Source organism: Heptranchias perlo, chromosome X, assembly GCF_035084215.1.
Source record: "Heptranchias perlo isolate sHepPer1 chromosome X, sHepPer1.hap1, whole genome shotgun sequence".
NCBI lineage: Eukaryota > Metazoa > Chordata > Chondrichthyes > Hexanchiformes > Hexanchidae > Heptranchias > Heptranchias perlo.
Genome location: NC_090370.1, coordinates 2,451,523 through 2,471,712, shown reverse-complemented (window position 1 = coordinate 2,471,712; position 20,190 = coordinate 2,451,523). Strand labels below are relative to the sequence as shown.

At 44.2% G+C, this 20,190-nt stretch overlaps 1 protein-coding gene across 7 annotated transcripts in view; it reads right to left on the bottom strand.

The window, feature by feature from the left end:
- Window positions 1–84: 84 nt before the first annotated feature.
- LOC137307135 (signal transducer and activator of transcription 5B-like) overlaps window positions 85–20,190 on the bottom strand; it is a 135,765-nt gene continuing 115,659 nt past the window's right edge. For 2 of the 7 annotated variants that reach the window (XM_067976453.1, XM_067976452.1), the window contains exons 14-21: window positions 19,025–19,119; window positions 18,170–18,306; window positions 16,437–16,583; window positions 14,934–14,991; window positions 11,312–11,407; window positions 9,013–9,105; window positions 4,784–4,870; window positions 85–3,679 (exon numbers count right to left, since the gene is read on the bottom strand). In XM_067976453.1, the coding sequence (XP_067832554.1) occupies window positions 3,583–3,679; window positions 4,784–4,870; window positions 9,013–9,105; window positions 11,312–11,407; window positions 14,934–14,991; window positions 16,437–16,583; window positions 18,170–18,306; window positions 19,025–19,119 (810 nt within the window). In that variant the 3' untranslated portion in view covers window positions 85–3,582. The remainder of the gene's footprint in view (window positions 3,680–4,783; window positions 4,871–9,012; window positions 9,106–11,311; window positions 11,408–14,933; window positions 14,992–16,436; window positions 16,584–18,169; window positions 18,307–19,024; window positions 19,120–20,190) is intronic. The other 5 variants (XM_067976455.1, XM_067976456.1, XM_067976457.1 and 2 more) reach the window with 5 other exon arrangements.

Sequence of the window (20,190 nt, the reverse complement as noted above, 5' to 3'; positions counted from 1 at the left end):
GAGGAAGAATGAGGAGAAAATTGAAGGGATGGGAATTTTTCTTTAAATCAAATCTGGGAAAAGAAAAAAATAAGACATGTTGCATTATCTAAAATCTAGGACTTTTATTCTCATCTTTTTGATATGCTGGAAAGATTTTCACAGTTCACTTTGTAAGAATGTTTTTTTTGCCTTAAACAGTAAGTGCAAATGGAAAAACAAAATAAAATAGTATTAGCTGCGTCTCCAATACAGAAAACAATCAATAGCCAAATCTTATTATTGATAAAGGGAACAAACACCCTGTGTATATGACTGTATAGGGTCAAGCCCTCAGAAAATTCCAACATATTCAGGATTATGATTTCATAATATGTACAGTGGATTACAAAAACTGTGACACATCATGTAATTAGAGGCCAATCAAGAGTCTATAGAGGGCATCATTTCAGGCAGCCAAATTGAAGCAGGTTAATCCCTATAAATCAATGCAACAGCATGAGTAGAAACAGGCCATTTGTAGATCATGCTTTTGCACCAAAGTCGGAGTTTATATGGATAGGTATAGACTGAGATAACTGAGGGAAGAGGGGGAAGGGAATGTTCTCTGTGGAGGCCAAGGTTGAATAGTTGAAATGTGAAGATGGATGTATATGCTGGATTGGATTACCTTTAGGGATCAGTGAGTATTTATACAGAACTTCCCCTCATGAGATCAAGTGAGTGGGTAGACTCTGTGATAGTGTGCACATGGGCTGCGGGAGAAGATTAAGTGGGTGGGTAGAGTGTACAGTGGCTGTAGGAGGAGATTAAATGGGTGGGTAGAGTCCATGATAGGGGAGAGTGTACATGGGCTGTAGGAGGAGATTAAATGGGGGGTAGAGTCCATGATAGGGGAGAGTGTACATGGGCTGTAGGAGGGGATTAAATGGGGGGTAGAGTCCATGATAGGGGAGAGTGTACATGGGCTGTGGGAGGGGAGATTAAATGGGTGGGTAGAGTCTGTGATAGGGGAGAGTGTACATGGGCTGTAGGAGGAGATTAAATGGGTGGGGAGAGTCCATGATAGGGGAGAGTGTACATGGGCTGTAGGAGGAGATTAAATGGGTGGGTAGAGTCCATGATAGGGGAGAGTGTACATGGGCTGTGGGGGGAGATTAAATGGGTGGGTAGAGTCCATGATAGGGGAGAGTGTACATGGGCTGTGGGGGGAGATTAAATGGGTGGGTAGAGTCTGTGATAGGGGAGAGTGTACATGGGCTGTAGGAGGAGATTAAATGGGTGGGGAGAGTCCATGATAGGGGAGAGTGTACAGCGGCTGTAGGAGGGGAGATTAAATGGGGGGTAGAGTCCATGATAGGGGAGAGTGTACATGGGCTGTGGGGGGAGATTAAATGGGTGGGTAGAGTCTGTGATAGGGGAGAGTGTACATGGGCTGTAGGAGGAGATTAAATGGGTGGGGGGAGTCCATGATAGGGGAGAGTGTACATGGGCTGTAGGGGGAGATTAAATGGGTGGGGAGAGTCCATGATAGGGGAGAGTGTACATGGGCTGTAGGGGGAGATTAAATGGGTGGGGAGAGTCCATGATAGGGGAGAGTGTACATGGGCTGTAGGAGGAGATTAAATGGGTGGGGGGAGTCCATGATAGGGGAGAGTGTACATGGGCTGTAGGAGGAGATTAAATGGGTGGGGAGAGTCCATGATAGGGGAGAGTGTACATGGGCTGTGGGAGGAGCGGGACTGATGAGTCAATTAGGCATTTCATATTCTGTGCTTTATTATGTTATGTTCTTAATTTGTGTGCAAATTAAATTAACTTCAAATAAATTCTTCACCTTAATCTCTAAGAATTTTAAATCACCTCTCATAGTTTGCAATGGTGAAACAATCCTTGCAGCCCGCTCGAATATAAGGGTCCCTGCCCCAATATGGCATTTGAAATATCCTCTATATACAGGTGTATAGATTTTAACATTAACCAGTTGAATAACACTGCAATGCAAAAGTACATTACATCGTAACCTCACAACAAGACCACTGAAAGATCGATTTAGTGCACTGTGATTTTAAATGGCTCCCTCACGTCTTAAATAGCTCTCCTGAAAAACCAGTAGATTCCGCTTCCTGCAGGCACCAAAATCACAACCGTTGTGATTTTTTAAAGGGCTACTGTCTTTGTTTCCAGAGATGGAGGGGAATTAGAACAGCAGCACATCATCTATAAAAACAGTGTCCCCTTAAATGTCCTACCCCATCAACTGCATCCGTTTCCCACACTAGCTGTCTTGTGGTCTCTCTGAGTGAGACTTTTTTTTAATTCGTTCACGGGATGTGGGCGTCGCTGGCAAGGCCAGCATTTATTGCCCATCCCTAATTGCCCTCGAGAAGGTGGTGGTGAGCCACCTCCTACTGCCAGTTTACTACAAATTACTGCCAAATCTGTAGATTATTAACTTTTTAAAAAGAATACTTTTTAAAAAGAATATACAGGGAAATTTGAAACTATGCTTTGTTTAATTGCAAGCATGCTACAATACTCCTTAAATATTTAATTAGAAAATAAAGTTTCTTTGTGCCAGAGTGTGGTTGTCAATAGATGGGTGACTATTCCAATCTAGGAGATATTGATTTATTATACTCCTTTTAATTCAAAGTCACTTAATTTGAACTGTCTTGATAATTTGATTTTTTAAAGTACTAAATTCCCACTTTGTTGTGTTATTTACATTACTTAATTTGATTTTTTTGAAGTGCAAAAACAATATTGAATCATCAGGTGTAGACTGTTGTGGCAGGTTTGATTGATGCTATAAAACAGCACATCAGCTTCTCGGCTCCCCGAACACAAAATTAATACATCTCATTAAACTCACAGCAAGAAAACCACAGCCTTTTCTCAGTCGATTGAGTCAACTCTCATTATTACAAACCTACGGGGAACAGGGGTTCACTTTACTTAGGGCTAAATTCATCCAACATCTTTAATAGTATTCATGAAAATATTGGGTCTAAGCAGATTTGACTGTACTAAGTTTCCCATTCTAAGCAAGTTTATGTTCAATTTCCTTTCCATTTTAAATGCATAAGGTACCCAAACTTGCCAACCACTTTGCTTCAGCCATAGATTTGAACAAAAAAGTTAGTAAAATATACAAAACTACTCACTTCAAAAAGAATCACTTTGACCCCACTATTACAATACATTGAGAGAAGTGAACATACACAATTATTGTTTGATTGCTCGAGTGCATATTATATACATTGAACAGTATGAAAAATTAATAACTTTCTTGCTATGTTGTGCACTTAGTCCTTTATATAATCCAATGTTTATAGGTTATTTCCTGTAAACTACAGTAAGAATCCCAGAAGCAACAGTTTGTCTGTAGATAATGCTGATTAAGTCTATTAACTGTTGGTTAAATTGGGTTTAACAGTGAATCCCTCTAATTTTACAGTTTGTACAGGAAAATGCATAATGGAGTCAACAGAAATCTTATTTCAAAGCTCAACAATGCACATATTGGTCCCTCTTCGCAACAAAAAAGCCACCTGTATAACTTGGCACTTGAGAGTGCTCTTTCCTAAACTCTCAGACATCTCAAAACTCAGTCGAATTTACATGGGACGTATCCATTAGGTTTCTGCTCAGGAGATCATCCAGCTCTAACTCGGAGGGTACAGGAAGGTTGTCCGCACTAAGAGGAGAAAAATGAAGAACAGGATGTGACATTACTGTTTCTAAAAGTGGGGTCATACAGTAAGATTTTCAAAAAAATAAATAAAAATCACTTATTCGATTTACAGGTTGTATTTACTTTTGAAGTTAATAAATAGTTTTACTTTGGTTTTACTGAGCTGTGTAAAATCTGTTGAGTAACAATTCATCACATGGGATTCCAAAGACACAATGAGGCTCTCACACAGTTGTGTATATTTGAGTGGCACTACACAATAATAGGGTTAGGGTTGTTCCTTGGCTGAAGGCTTAGGTTGGAGTTGAGTGGGGGTGCACTGCATGTCAGCAGGTTTTGAACAACAGCAATGCATAGGTGGGCAAGTCCTGGAATGGGGCTCAAACCCAGAACCCAGAACCTTCTGACTCACGTACAAGAGTGCTACCACAATACAATAGTGTAATGAGTCAATACAATGTACGTAGTAACATTTTCTTGTCCTAACTTTCAATACTTTGTGTCTTTCTCCAATTTAAGATCAAAAAAGATTTTTATCTTCTCTAGCTGGATCTTTCTGTACCATTTCCTGAGGAAGAAAGCAAGCAAATGACCTGCTTCCAAAGTTTGTCAAAGTTACTCTGTATCTGGCTACTAGGGTGTGGTAGAGTAGCCAGTCAGAATGTTGGGGGCCGGAGGGGGGGGGGGGGGGGTGGGGAAGAGAGATTGGTGACTGGCACAGTGCCATTTTCTTCTCTCTCACTGCGAGGGAGGTGTCTACCTCTGATTGGTGGACCCCCTGGTGCCATAGCCAAGCTCAAGCCATGTTCTCAATTTCAACAAGATTGCTGCGGGGAGATGCTGAGTGGAGGGCAGACACTTCCTTATCAAGAGAGAGAAAGTCAGAGGGAGAGTCACCCTGGACTGTTCTTGCTCAACTCTTAGCATCTGGTTTTAGCACTGCACTGGCCCAAGCCCTGGGAATAGGAAGTCCATTCTCTTGAACAGGGATGGTGTATGGCAGAGGGAGACCTGTGTGGGGTTTGGGGGAGAAGGGGAAAAGATAACTTAAGAAAAAGGGAATCTTACCCCCAGCAAAAAGGGTCTAAATGCATTTATCTGGCTTACCCACTTACAAACTGATGATCACCTTCATAGTAGTTGTTCATCTCCGAGATGTCATTCTCATTTTGATATGGATTAATGAGATGGCTGCTTTTCCGAAGAAAGACAAGTATTAGTCAGGTAATGTAACAGGGCAAGCATATCACGTGGATACGAACACTAAGAAACTGGAGTATAAATGCAAAACTTTGAGTGAGTATAACCCCCTATTTAATCTTCAAAGTGCTGCAATACGTTACAGCCCTGGCACTGTGTACCAGCTATTGGCTTATGCCCATGATTACCCACAGAGTTCATGATCTTGGGCACACAACTATGGGGAGGCACCAATGGAAGTTAGATACTTTCAAGAGGGAGAGAGTTATTCCAGCTGCTCCTGTGTATGCCAATGAGCAGTTAAAGGGAGGCATTGGGTTTCCTTGATTGCTCAGTAGGTAATGATACCTTATGTGTTACTGAGCCATACAAACCAGGAGAGTTTCAGGATTGATGCCTGGTCTGTACTGTTAGTTGATTGCAAGCTCACGAGTTAAGTCAGTATCCAGTGAGCCCTGCTGGAGAGTATATGCGCATGAGGACAGGGTTGGGCTCAACATGGTGCCCTCCACAGTCGAAGCTCTTGACGGCACTCACCATCTACGCTCTTGCATGAAGAATGGCCACGTTGGTGAGGTACCAGGGGACCTTCTGCACTTACAGAACTATGTCCCAGCAAGATGAGGAGGGGAGAAAATTGGGGGCAACATTAAGAATTGCATAGGCAGGCTTACGAGGGCGACTCAGAACTCCAAATATGTTTTCCATGGAATCCTGAACTCCTCCCAGAGAGTGACCTTGAGTGGTCACAAACACTTAGAGTTTAAACAAAAATACTACAATAAGAAAGTCAATGGAAATGGCAAAAAAAAAGCATTAATGTAGTGAGAACTGTAACCATTTGATTTAATGAGCAGTGGGAGGAGGAGGGGGAAAGGAGCAGGACTGAATAACGCGTGTCTATGGTTAACCTGCAAAACATGGCAGCTCCAGTGGGAGACCAATCACCTCATGATGAGCTTTAAAAAGCTGTTTTCAACTTTAAGAACTTATTTCTTGTTTTTAAATTACCTGGAAGGATATGGGAAAGAGAATCTAGATTAATAGTGCAGCATAAGGCCACTATAGGGCCTGATACCTTTAACTCTTTTGACACTATGGGGGTAGAAATGGATAGAGCCAGCCTACCGGCGCGAACTGGGCGCAGGAAACGATCCCTGCGGTGGTACGGGTAGGCCCGAGTCCCAAGTGAAATTGGACCCCTGGCCTCATTTAAATTAGACCGGCAAGCTGCGGACGCCTGCTACGGTCCCCAGGCAGCTCGCTGGCAAAGTGGATGTAAATTTCAAGCCGCTGCGTCACTAGTTGTGGCCCACATGTGGGTCCTGGGAGGAGGAGGGAGAGGGGGTTGCTGAGCGGGAGCCAGTAACAGTCTTCAGGGCTGCTCTGGTGGCAACAAGATCCTGAGGTGTCAGGAGGCGAGTTTCCAATGAGACAAAATTCTGCTGGAAGCAAACAAAAATGAGAGTGCTGGCAGTGCGAGACACGACATACCAGCATTTTGCTCTTGTCGCAGATGAGCCGGGGTCTTGGCCTGCTCGTACTGCTCAGCAGTGCTGGCCTGTACAACCTAACACTGACATTTGGGAAGGTATGTAAAAAGGAAGAGAATAGCAAAAGTAAACGTTGGTCCCCTAGACGCTGAGACAGGAGAAATTAAAATGGGGAAATCAGGAAATGACAGATGCGTTAAACTAATATTTTGTATCTGTCTTCACAGCAGAAGACACAAAAAGCATACCAAAAATAGTGGGAAACCAAGGGGTAATTGAGAACGAGGAACTTAAAACAACTAATATCACTAAAGGAAAAAGTACTGGACAAACTAATGGGACTAAAAGCCGACAAATCCCCTGGACCTGACGGCCTACATCTGAGGGTTCTAAAAGAGGTGGCTGCAGAGATAGTGGATGCATTGGTTGTGATCTTCCAAATTTCTCTAGATTCTGGAACGGTCCCAGTGGATTGGAAGGTAGCAAATGTGACCCTGCTATTCAAGAAAGGAGGCAGAGAGAAAACAGGGAACTACAGACCAGTTAGCCTGACATCAGTAGTAGGGAAAATGCTGGAATCCATTATTAAGGAAGTTGTAACAGGGCACTTAGAAAATCATAATATGATTAGGCAGAGTCAACATGGTTTTATGAAAGGGAAATCATGTTTGACAAATTTATTAGAGTTTTTTGAGGATGTAACTAGCAGGGTAGATAAAGGGGAACCAGTGGATGTAGTATATTTGGATTTTCAAAAGGCATTCGATAAGGTGCCACATAAAAAGTTGTTACACAAGGTAAGGGCTCATGGGGTTGGGGGTAATATATTAGCATGGATAGAGGATTGGTTAACGTACAGAAAACAGAGTAGGGATAAACGGGTCATTTTCAGGTTGGCAGGCTGCAACTAGTGGGGTATCGCAAGGATCAGTGCTTGGGCCTCAGCTATTTACAATCTATATTAATGACTTCGATGAAGGGACCGAGTGTAATGTATACAAGTTTGCTGACAATACAAAGCTAGGAGGGAAAGTAAGCAGTGAGGAGGACACAAAGAGTCTGCAAAGGGATATAGGCAGGTTAAGTGAGCGGGCAAAAAGATGGCAGATGGAGTATAATGTGGGGAAATGTGAGGTTATTCACTTTGGTAGGAAGAAAAGAAAAACAGAATATTTTTTAAATGGTGAGAAACTATTAAATGTTGGTGTTCAGAGAGACTTGGGTGTCCTCGTACAAGAAACACAAAAAGTTAGTATGCAGGTACAGCAAGCAATTAGGAAGGCAAATGGCACATTGGCCTTTATTGCAAGGGGGTTGGAATACAAGAGTAAGGAAGTCTTACTACAGTTGTACAGGGCATTGGTGAGACCTCACCTGGAGTATTGCATACAGTTTTGGACTCCTTATCTAAGGAAGGATATACTTGCCTTAGAGGCGGTGCAACAAAGGTTCACTAGATTAATTCCTGGGATGAGAGGGTTGTCCTATGAGGAGAGGTTGAGTAGAATGGGCCTATACTCTTTGGAGTTTAGAAGAATGAGAGGTGATCTCATTGAAACATAAGATAATGAGGGGGCTTGATAGGGTAGATGCTGAGAGATTGTTTCCCTGGCTAGATTGTCCAGAACTACGGGGCATAGTCGCAGGATACGGGGTCGGCCATTCAAGACTGAGATGAGGAGGAATTTCTTCACGCAGAGGGTTGTGAATCTTTGGAATTCTCTACCCCAGAGGGCTGTGGATGTTGAGTCATTGAATATATTCAAGGCTGAGATAGATTTTTGGACTCTAGGGGAATCAAGGGATATGGGGATCGGGCGGGAAAGTGGAGTTGAGGTTGAAGATCAGCCATGATCTGATTGAATGGTGGAGCAGGCTCGAGGGGCCGAATGGCCTACTCCCGCTCCTATTTCTTATGTTCTTATGAAACAAATGCAACTTTTTAGCAACTGCGCGATCTTGCACAAGTGATGTTTCAACATTGCTGACGGTGCCTTGCATCTGCCCTGTAAAATCAAGAAGGCAAATTCGAAGGACCAGCAACTTTTGATATATTGCAGAACCACTTTCACGAAAATATAAGCATGCTACGAATCAGTCATGGGACTGGATTTCCCTCTTTGCGGCAGAGTGGTGGCAGGGTGTACTTCCACGGTCACTCTGAATCTGTTATGACCACAGCCCATTTTCCTGGGTTGAGGGTCACTTAGCATGTAGGGTAGGATTCCAGGCACCAAGAGGGAGCCACTGCCAACTGAATTGGGCAGTGCTGCCAGAGCACCCAAGGAAGCATCAAGGGACGTTAAAGGGGCAGAAAAGCTCCGACGTAGTGAGCTACCAGTTTTGTAGCCAACAAAAGTAGCTATATGGGGGCCAAATTGGAGGGAGAGAAGGCTCCGAAGTAAGCCATCTTCCTCCATCTGCAGAAATCTGGCAGAGGTGGAGGGAGGGAAATACAGCTGGGGGCGGGGAGGCAGGGCCGCACTGCCCATTTCAGGCAGGATTGCGGAGGAAAATCCAGCCCAATGTGTTGTATTAATATCAGAGCAAAGTTACAAATGAGATTTACGGTTCTTAACTATGAAAAGAACTAAATCCAAACAGGTCATGGACCAAAACTAACATTTTAGAAACAGAACTAACCCCTGAATTGCATTTTGAAAGTCTTCATCCTGGTTGATGTTTATCATCGTATTAGGAGACAATGAAATGGAAGAGGTGCCTGCAGCATCTCCACTATTATTGGAAGATAAGAAGAGCATTATACTTTAACCTGGCAGTGATTTAATTAAACGTTAAATAGGTGCTGATGACAATGGATAGCTTGTAAACAAAGGCTGCTGTTAAATGGTAAATATCCTCTGCTGAACTGTCACACAAGTCTAGCTGTTGTAATGGGAGATACCTGCACACTTATCAGTCAATTTCATACACCATTTATAGTGCTTCCACCAAAAGCTGTTCCACAAAGTGACGTGGCTGTCTGAGATTGAAATTCACTCTTTTCACACTACCCAATGCTCCAAATTCAGCAGGAGCAATGGTGACAAACTGCACATGTGCAATATTTCCACGTGCAAATACAATTTTAAAGCAACCACATGTTGGTGACTTTATGTTTCTTGCTATGGACCTTCCCTGCTCTCGGCCCTTACAGGCTCACAGCCAGAAAGAAATGGGGTCTTAACATGCTGGTACTGTACTACCTCAGTTATAACTAACCTCGGGCTGGTTAGCAAGCATTCACTGCAGTACCAACTGACTGGAAATAATTTGCCTTTAGGAGAGTCGAGCAAACAGTTTTTTTAAAAAGCTTATTTGGAGACAAACCTTGGCACGAGAGCTCATTTATGTTCGTCACCATCGGTGCTTATTTTTTTCTTTCCTCTTCCTCTCTTGAAGGTGTTGAATTGTATAGGGGTACAGTTCCACAGGCTAACTGCCCTCCAGTGTCTCAAGTAGCCATGTGGAAGCCTAGACAGTGGATGTCAGTAGGTTATTCTCCCACAGGGGATGTCAGAGCTGAGCCCAATCATGCCTTCCTCAATGTTCATACACATACATACTTCCCAGCTGGGGCAACTGAATAGTGACTGAGCCCAGGGTCACTTTCCAGCACAGGTCACAGGATAGCAATCAGGAGCAAGAACTCGAGCTGATTTTACCCCTCCCTAGCTAGGGGTGTGGAGGCCATTTGTAGCACCACTACAGAACTAGATAACTCAGCACTGACGCAGATTGAACCTGGGATCTTCTTACTGTCTATGGCTCAGTACCACACTGGGGACTACATTTAACAAATAAGCCATCATGAGAGTTAGATATCTAATATCCAGCCTTGTGTATACGAAACTAACAATACCTTAGTAAATGGACTGGGTCATGGAGAAAAGTTGCTCCAAACACGAGTCTGTATTAAAACTTTGCACCTTGGTCCTCATCCCATTCCACTTCCTGGCTGCTTGCAAAGGCTCAACCCAACAATTTATAACCTGGGTGTCCTACTCAACCCTGAGCCCAGCTTCAAATCCCATGCAATCCATAACTATGATTACCTACTCGTACCTCTGAAGTATAACCTATCTCCATCTCTACATCATCCACTGTCAGTGAATTCCTCATCCATGCCTTTGTCAACTTCAGGCTCAAGTTTTCCAACATCTTTCTTGCCCCTGCACAAATTCTAATGCATCAGGAACTCTGCTACCTGCATCCTATTCCTTACTAAGCTCACTCACCTATTATCCCCAATCCATGGCAACCCCCGTTGACTCCATGTCCCTCAGTATATCGACTACAAAATCCTCAGCCTTGTCTACATACCCCTCCACAGCCTCCCTAGCTCTGCAACCTATATTCTTACTTGCCCCCTCTGTTCACTCAATTCTGTCGAGAGTGCATCTCTCTCTTTCATCACTTCACCATTGGGGACAGAGCTTTCAGTCATCTTACTCCCCATGCTCTGGGACTCTTTTCCTAAACCTCTCCCCACTCCTGCAAAAGGCTCTCAAAACCTAACTCTGCGAGAGTGCCCTCAGTCACCTCCCAAACACCCAGTTATTCCTGTTCAGATCAAACCCACAACTGTGAAGCACTTTTGAACGCTGTTAATATTAAGGCACTGCAAGTCACTCATCGCCTGTGAAACTGTATCCAATAAGAGTAAACACCTTCAGGGGGAGGAGGAGAAGATTGTGGATTTAAAAAAAAAAATCCTCTGAGATTGTGGCTCCTAAAAATGATGACAAAGAAGCAGACACCGGTGCGAGTGGGGAACAGAATTAGTGTGGGGGGAGGAAGAAAACTAGTACAAGAGGGTGACGAGAGTTAGCATGAAAGGAGGAAAAGAAGTATTAATTAAGAAAAATACACGTGTGGTGGGAACAAAAATTCAAAACTAAATTTTGCAACGTCAGTTATTAAGAGCAGCCTCTACACTTACGTATCGTAGTTGATGTTACTCGGGTTGCATGGGAACGGAGCACACACACTGTAAGGCGGAGACACTGGCGAGGAGACCATGGGGCGTGTTTGATCACTGAAATAAAGTGCAAAAACGATGAGCGTTTTACACACTTCACGTCTGGCTGCTGACCCGACCAAAAGAAATGGAAGGCACATCCTGAGTGGCAGTGTGATACAGTCAACATCTGTGCAAACAAGGCTCACGCCCAGCAAAGTTACAAGTGGGTTATGTTGAGAGTCATGAGTGGAGATATTGATCATATCTCATTGTTGGCCACAATAACATTCTGTTGGCCACATCTGCTGCATGCTTGCAACAAAAAAAAATAATAATGAGCAGCTCGGAATGATTATGAGGCAGTAATCTCATTGAGGAGTTCAGATGACAGTTATGAATAACTATTAATAGTCACTTGAACCTGCAGATTAGATTACAGCCTTGAATCACTTCCATCTATCCATTTCTTATATGGAACCCACCTTCAATCTGCTACATGTTGCCTACCATCTTCCTGTATACGCTGGGTTAAATTACGAGGACAGGTTGCATGAACTTGGCTTGTATTCCCTTAAGTTTAAAAGGTTCAGAGGTGATCTGATCGAGGTGTTTAAAATAATAAAAGGATTTGATAGAGTAGATTGAGAAACTATAGAGTGTAACATTTCGAAGTTTGCAGATGATACAAAGATGGGAGGGAAAGTAGAGAGTGAGGAGGACACAAAAAACCTGCAGGGGGATATAGACAGGCTGGGTGAGTGGGCGGAGATTTGGCAGATGAAATACAATATTGGAAAATGTGAGGTTATGCACTTTGGCAGGAAAAACCAGAGAGCAAGTTATTATCTTGATGGCAAGAGACTGGAAAGTACTGCAGTACAAAGGGATCTGGGGGTCCTAGTGCAAGAAAATCAAAAAGTTAGTATGCAGGTGCACCGGGTGATCAAGAAGGCCAACAGAATGTTGGCGTTTATCGCTAGGGGGATAGAATATAAAAACAGGGAGGTATTGCTGCAGTTATATAAGGTATTGGTGAGACCACACCTGGAATACTGCATACAGTTTTGGTCTCCATACTTAAGAAAAGACATACTTGCTCTCGAGGCAGTACAAAGAAAGTTCACTCGGTTAATCCCGGGGATGAGGGGGCGGACATATGAGGAGAGATTGAGTAGTTTGGGACTCTACTCATTGGAGTTCAGAAGAATGAGAGGCGATCTTATTGAAACATATAAGATTGTGAAGGGGCTTGATCGGGTGGATGCGGTGAGGATGTTCCCAAGGATGGGTGAAATTAGAACTAGGGGGCATAATCTTAGAATAAGGGGCTGCTCCTTCAAAACTGAGATGAGGGGAAACTTCTTCACTCAGAGGGTAGTAGGTCTGTGGAATTTGCTGCCCCAGGAAGCTGTGGAAGCTACATCATTGAATAAATTCAAAGCAGAAATAGACAATTTCCTAGAAGTGAAGGGAATTAGAGGTTACGGGGAGCGGGCAGGAAACTGGACATGAATTTAGATTTGAGGTTAGGATCAGATCAGCCATGATCTTATTAAATGGCAGAGCAGGCTCGAAGGGCAGATTGGCCTACTCCTGCTGCTATTTATGTTCTTATGTTCTTATTTCCTTTGGTGGGGAAGTCCAGAACAAGGGGGTATAATTTTAAAATTAAAGCTATGCTGTTCAGGAGTGAAATCAGGAAGCACTTCTTCACATAAAGGGTAGTAGAAATCTGGAACTCTCTCCCCCAAAAGCTGGAGGTCAATTGGAGCTTTCAAGACTGAGATCGATAGATTTTTGTTGGGTAAGGGTATCGAGGGATATGGAGAAAAGTGAACAAATGGAGTTGAGGTACCTAATTGAATGGTAAAACAGGCTCAATGGTCCACTCCTGTTCCTATGTTCCCATGACTCCTGCCCCAAGTTAAAATCGGGGCTTAAGTGTTTTTGTTATCATGCAAGGCTGGATCAGGTCTTGGTTGTGGCTGGGGGGTGAGGTGAGAAGGGAGGTTGGAAACAGAGATCCAGCGGTGGTGACGCAATGGCAACAGCTGAATGCATTGCCCCAATAGTTGGGGGAGGGGATGCACAAGAAGTCAGATTTGGAGCAACAGGGAGTTCGATTGGGGGCGGGGATGGTTGTAGAACTAGGAAAGGGAGGAGTGAGGTCCAGGGTGTTGGTGTGGAGGTGGGAATATAAGTTATTGGTAGAGATTTTCTGCCAATGATCGGATGGGTAAGATTGGAACCAAATGAAGGCAGTCCCGCCAAGGTGAACAATGGAGGAGAGGCATCGGAGGAGGATGGTGTGGGTGACTGTTTCAAAGGCTGCAGACAGGTTGAGGAGGAATAATCCACCAAGGTCACAGTCACAGAGGATGTCATTGGTGATTTTGCTTAGGGCCGTTTTGGTGATGTGGCAGTGGTGGAAACCTGATTGGAAAGATTCAAACATGGAGTTGCAGGAGAGATGGGCATGGATTTGGGAGACAACAATATGCGCAAGGACTTGAGAGGAAAGGGAGACCGGAGATGGGGCGGTCATTTGCAAGGACAGAGGGGGCGAGGGTGAGTTTTTTTTCAAGTGGGAGTAATGACAGCAGTTTGGTAAGGGAGGGGGACAGTGCCTGAGGGGGACACTTGTTGAAGGGTAGGGTGGAGGTGGCAGGGGAGTGGAGGTTGAGGAGAGGGTTCGTAGCTCAGAAAAGCAGCTAGGGGTTTTCTTTACTCTCTGGGATGACCCTAGTATAATAGCCAGGAAGGGAGGTTAGGTGGCCGGCAGTTCAGTACCAATTTAGGGAAAGGGAGAAGGAGGTGGGTATCATGAACGAGATGAGGTTGGAGAGGGCATGGAGGGAGATGGGAGAGATACTAAAGAGAGGTGGCGACTCAAGGCTAGGGTGGGGAGGATGCCTGGGATGAGGTTTGGCTTGGTGGACAAGTGGAAGGGGGAAAATCAGCAAAGGAAGCTCAATGGATGGTCTCACTCCTGATGACAAAGTAGTCTATAAGCACCTCACACTTGTTGGAGGGTCGGGTGGAGGTGGCAGGGGAGTGGAGGTTGAGGAGAGGGTTCGTAGCTCAGAAAAGCAGCTGGGGGTTTTCTTTACTCTCTGGGATGACCCTAGAATAATGGCCAGTTTTGGCAGAGAAGAGTGAGGCCTGGTGGAGCTTGACGTAGTCCAGCTTATATCTGGTGATGGAGGACTAAACCAGTTGTGTGTCAGATAGGCTCAAGGTTGGGGTCCATACCAGGGTGAACTACCGGGATGGGAGACAGTGAAGGTTTTACTGGGGACAAGGTCATCAAAGGTGAAGGTGAGGGAGTGATTGAGCAAATCGACAGCTGCAAAGGTATTGTGTGAAATGGAGGGCCAAAAGCTAGGCAGTTGTAAGTGACTTGGGATAAGAGTTTTTTTTCCAGGGGCAGAAGGAAGTGGAGTTGGTAGCTGGGGGTGGGGGTGGTGAGGGATACAAGGAAGTGGTCAGAGATGGCCTTGTCAGTGATTGAGACTATGGGAGATGACAAGGTTGAGGGGGTGGCCATAAATATGGGTAAGAAAGTTTAGGGAGAGAAGGTGAGGTGTCTGTGCTCACTTACCCATCCACCATGGTCTTTACACCAGCATGGAGATACCCATCCTTTCCCTTCACTTCCTCTGTAGAGAAAAAAAATCAGAACAAGATTCTTTACTTGTTCTCCTGAATATTTTTCAGTAACAAAGAACAAATGTCTTTCAAAGATTTTTCTTTTTCATTGAAGTGTTGTAATAACGCACCCGAGCCAGGGAGTGGTGATACTCGTACAGTCTGCTTTGCATGACTTTAAATTGCGCTCGGATATGGGCAAAAGTTCTTTAAATTAATTTAGGAACAGGAGGAGGCCATTCAGCCCCTCGAGCCTGCTCTGCCATTCAATTAGATCATTGATCTGTATCTTAACTCCATCTACCCGCCTAAGTTGCATAACCCTTAATACCCTTGGCCAATAAAAATTAATTTCCATAACACGTAGGCATTGTCAATCAAAGTCATGACTCTGCCACCTCCCCAGCCCTGCTGGTTGCTATTATAAGCCACACCAGTGTGTGACCAGTGCATGCAGAAGAGTAATTCATTTTTGGTCAGCAACCGGGATTACTACTAAACAAGAACAGGGTGAGAAATCAACTGTTTTGTCACCATGCACACAGGACCAGCAAGAGCAGACATTTTCACTTATTTTCTAATGCACGGGGATCTTTTTAAAAAAAAAAGTATGAGATATGATCTATTTTTGTGAGTTGGAGGAGGTAGTTTCACAGTGGCTTCAGCTTGAAACCCACTGCAATACAAGTGGAACCATTGCTATTGAAATGGCTATTTGCACTTACCGCCCCTATTATGCTGGAAAATGGGGCAGTAAGCGAACAGAATTTTTTTTTTTAAAAAGCAAGTTTAATGGCCCCCCCGACTCAATTTTCGAGCAGGCCTTGAAATGGGTGGCCAGCACCCTCGCCTGAAACATGCAGGAGCCTTATTTCATTATTTAAAATTGGGGTCCTACGTTCTCCTCCTCCCCCCACCCCCATGCCTATTGATCCCTGGCATGGAATGGCCCAACCAGTGGTCCTTAATGGGACCATTGCAGACCTCTCCAAAAGCAGACCAAAAATGTTATTTTTTCACCTTCCTACCCCTTCATCCCCCAGGACTGAACTGTCAGCTGACGTAGTGCAGGACCTGGGTGATTTCCTGCCCACCCTGGCTGAATGCAAATGAGGCCCAACCACCAAGATGGTTCGGGCCTCTTGCTGATGTGATTGGGTTAGCGACTGCGACTGCTGCTGCCGGCCCAATTAGCGCATCAGACAAAAATCACCCCCTCAAAATTTAATAATAGCAAAGAGGTAACTAACCCATCAGGTCTATGCTAACCAGCACTTTGATACTAGTGAGCACTTTGCCTGACGGGAGAACGATGCGGAGCTTGCAACAAAATTCAGCACTGCCCGTTCTGCATTGTTCAAAGCAGTCCTCGTTACCTGCAGTATAATAACACTAAGTTAATCAGCATTTTGCAGTCCATCTGTGTGTAGTTTACCATACGTTACTTAGTACTTACTTGTGTAGTACTTTTTGAATGCTTCATCTTTGGGTCTGTTAGGATACAGGCAAAGCAGGCGTTCAATATCTCGGACACGATCTCCCAGCGATCGAATGGTTAAATCCTTTGTGGTGAAAGGCTGAACATTGTATACCTGTCTGCCAACTGCAGTAAGAAACAGAAACAATCAGGCTGAAACAATGCATAAAAAGGAGGGCAAAAATAAACTTCCCACCATTGTCAGTACAGCTCAGCAAACACAGACAAAAAAAACACAACGGTTTTGATTGAAACATTTCAGTAACCAGACCGTGCAATGCTGTTACTATGTTTATCCTTTTTCTTTAGGATCTACACCAATCAGCAACATGAAATGAAACAGAAAAGAGCTTGAAAGTAAGCAAAAAACCCAGAAAAGTGAATCACTTTCACACAATCTTTGTTTAAAAAATATTTTTTGCACACGTGTTTACATCCTAGCAACGTGTGGGTGCAGGGCTCCGAATCCCACCTGAAGGTAAACAGGCTGGCCTCTCAGGAGTAAAATAAGATTCCCGATCAGCATCATGATCTGCAGACCTTGACCTTTTTGCACCTTACTCAGTCCAAGATTTGGTAGGGCAGGATTTTGCTTGTCCTTAGCCAAACATAGCACCCCCATCATGTTCCAACTTTGATCAGTCAAGTCAACACAGGCCTGAGAAAGAGCCTGGGACTTTCCTGATTGTATGGATCACTACTACACTGGGCAATGTATTTACCAACTGTGTCAGTGAGGGAGCTGTATAACATCACAAGAAAAGTCAAAGGCAAGAAAAATCTGTTTGGCCCATCAAAGCCCATCCTCTAGTACCCTAATTCTCTCACTATGGCATACAGCTGTATTTCAAACACCCATAGATACCTAGGTCATTAATGTACACTAGAAACAACAGGAACGTATATATATATATATATATATATATATATACACACACACACACACACACACACACGTACATACATACATACATACACACATACATATATTGCCTTTAACATAGGAAAATGTCCCAAGGTGCTTCACAGTCAGAGGTATAAGAGGTTAGGGGAAATGACTGAAGGCTCTGTTAAAAAGATAGGTTTTAAGAAGGATTCTGAAGGTGGAGAAAGACGTAGGGGTTTAGGGAGGGCGAGCGTCGGGGTAAAACAGTTGAAAGCTCTGCCATCGATACTAGAGCGAAGGGAGCGGGATACACAGTAGACAGAATTGGAAGAGCAGAGGGTGCAAGCAGAGGCGTAGGGCTGGAGGAGATTGCAGAAGTGCTGGTGGGGATGAGGCCATGGAAAGATTGAAGATGAGGATTTTGAAATTGATGCACTGAAAGACAGGGAGCCAACTGAGGATGGGGGATTCCATTCAATACTGCCCCCAGTCTGACATTACAAAATAGAGTCCTCATGGGAGGTGTAAACAATTTCTAATCAAGTCCCATGTTCTATCCTGGATTCCTGTGGCTTTTAATTTAATTAGAAGTGCAGATTTCAGAATGTCCAAATAAACTAAATCATAGGGAGTGCCACTATGTCCTTTGTACTTATTTTTGTTTTACTTGTGGTACATTGAATGGGGGACCCAATATTATAATACACTTATCAATCTGTTGGATAAATATATCCAAAGGTCCCCAAGGACTTTTAATAGATACATCTTCTTAAAAAAAACATAAGAAAAATCTCTAAACATTGCAAGAAGTGGAATACAGTGTTACCATTCTCAAAACCATCGATCCATGCTATTGTAATCCCTCCAATCTCAGAGTCACTGAAGCGCAGCAGAAAGGTCCCATTCACTTGTTGATTAAGCAGTCTGTTGGCGTAATGCTTACTTACAAAACCGAGGATCAGTCTGCAAATGAAAGGAAGGATAACGAATGGGCTTGTCAGCAAATCCCTTCCATAGATCAGTGAGTGGCAAATAGTCGGGGCAGACAATCCTTCAGTACGTTGTGTCCATACTAGTTTATAACGTTGTACGCAGATAAACTCTACTCCCACAATGTCATAACTCACAACTCTTCCACATTTGAATATCAGTAGTTGAACCAGACACTATACCCATTCTCAACATCCACAGCCAATGTTTCTCAGAATTAGATACATTATCACCACCTCTCTACAATATTGCATTTGTTACTTTCAATTCAGTGTGAAATGCAGTTTTATATTTTAATGACTGGAAAAGGACTGCCTGGCTCTGATCAGGCTAGATTGTGGCACATTATAACATTCACATTTGATCAGTAGATGGACAGCATGAGGTTCAAGTGCACTTCTTCACATCTCTAGGGGGTGTAACTTTGGATATCAATACAGGCTGATGCTCCAATCCACTCACCAATATATCTAAAGGATGATACCTGTATGTATTTGGGATAGAGGGCGGGTTTGAAGGAATACTTGTGCCTGCTAAATGCAAGTCCATTAAGATTTTGGAGCAAGAAAATTATACAGACCCCTCCATAATTTTTAATCACTACAAAATTAGCAGCTGTAGGGCCACCTGTACACATAGGCCCCTCAATTGGCTAATGCAGATTAGTTTGGAGAGGGGTTAAAATTCCTACCCATTATTCCAGTAATCCTTCAGGTGCTTCTTGGTGAGCTCCATCACACCATCAAACCATTGCCAGAAAGTGAAGGTTCTTCCAGGTAGGTTTTCCTGTAAGAATATTAAAAAGATTCAACAATGTCCTATCTGCACTAAAGATCACGTGAAAATTTAAATCACCAGACACGTGAGAATGATAAATTCACGTGTTGGATATTTTCCTGTAATTTATCAAGATGAGTCACTCCAGACCACTTCTCATGCTCTTCCTAGCTTCACAATGCTGCTGCCTAGAAGCAAGTCACCTACCATCCTGTTGGGTATGAAGTGCCTCTGGCACATCGGGAACCTAAAGGGCCGATTTTAACTCGGGGTGGGAACTGGGAGGTCAAAGCGGGCAGCGAAGCATCCGGCCCCGAGTGGGAGGACCGGGAGATTTGCATGCCCTGCCTCCGACTCCTGCCCAAAGCTGGCACCACTGACAAGCAGGAATAAAAATTGGTTTGGCCGGGGGGGGGGGGATTTGGAGGTCAGGCTGTCGCCGGGGACTCATGGAAATGGTCCCCGGCAAGGTAAGAAGGGTTTGGCAGGGGGGGGCGGGGAGAAACAATGGGGGAAGAGAGGCAGGGAGAGTCGGAAGTCCGTTACCGGGGGAGAGGGAAGCCTGGGGCAGGGAGGGTCCAAGGTATCCATGCAGTGCCAGGAGAAGCACTCCAGCTCCTCCTGGTCCACAAGGAGCCTTTAAAAAATTTAAAAGTCACTTACCCAGACCTGGATCCTTGCTGCTGCTGGCTTTTGCAGGTGGGCTGGAAACTGTGTCGGCTATAGGTGGGCCCACAGTTTAAATAGCGTGCCCATCCCAATGATGTAATCAGGACATGACACTGCCATTTAAATTATACCCCTACTCCTCTGGGACAGGCAGCCTTTCTGTGGCTGAAGACAGGTAAGTAAAAATGGTGGGGATGGAAACGCGGCGCAAACCTCACCCGCCACCTTACCTCCCCCCACTCCCATTTGGTTGGCGGGGGGGTGGGCATAGGGGGGTTTAAAATTTGCCTTTAAGTGAAGAAGGAAACCAACAACTGGGCAAAATAAGCATTTCTGTTCTGGTGGCACAAACCAACCTTAAGGCCCATGGTCAGTGAAAAAGCTCAATGCAGGAAGCACCATGTAATCTAC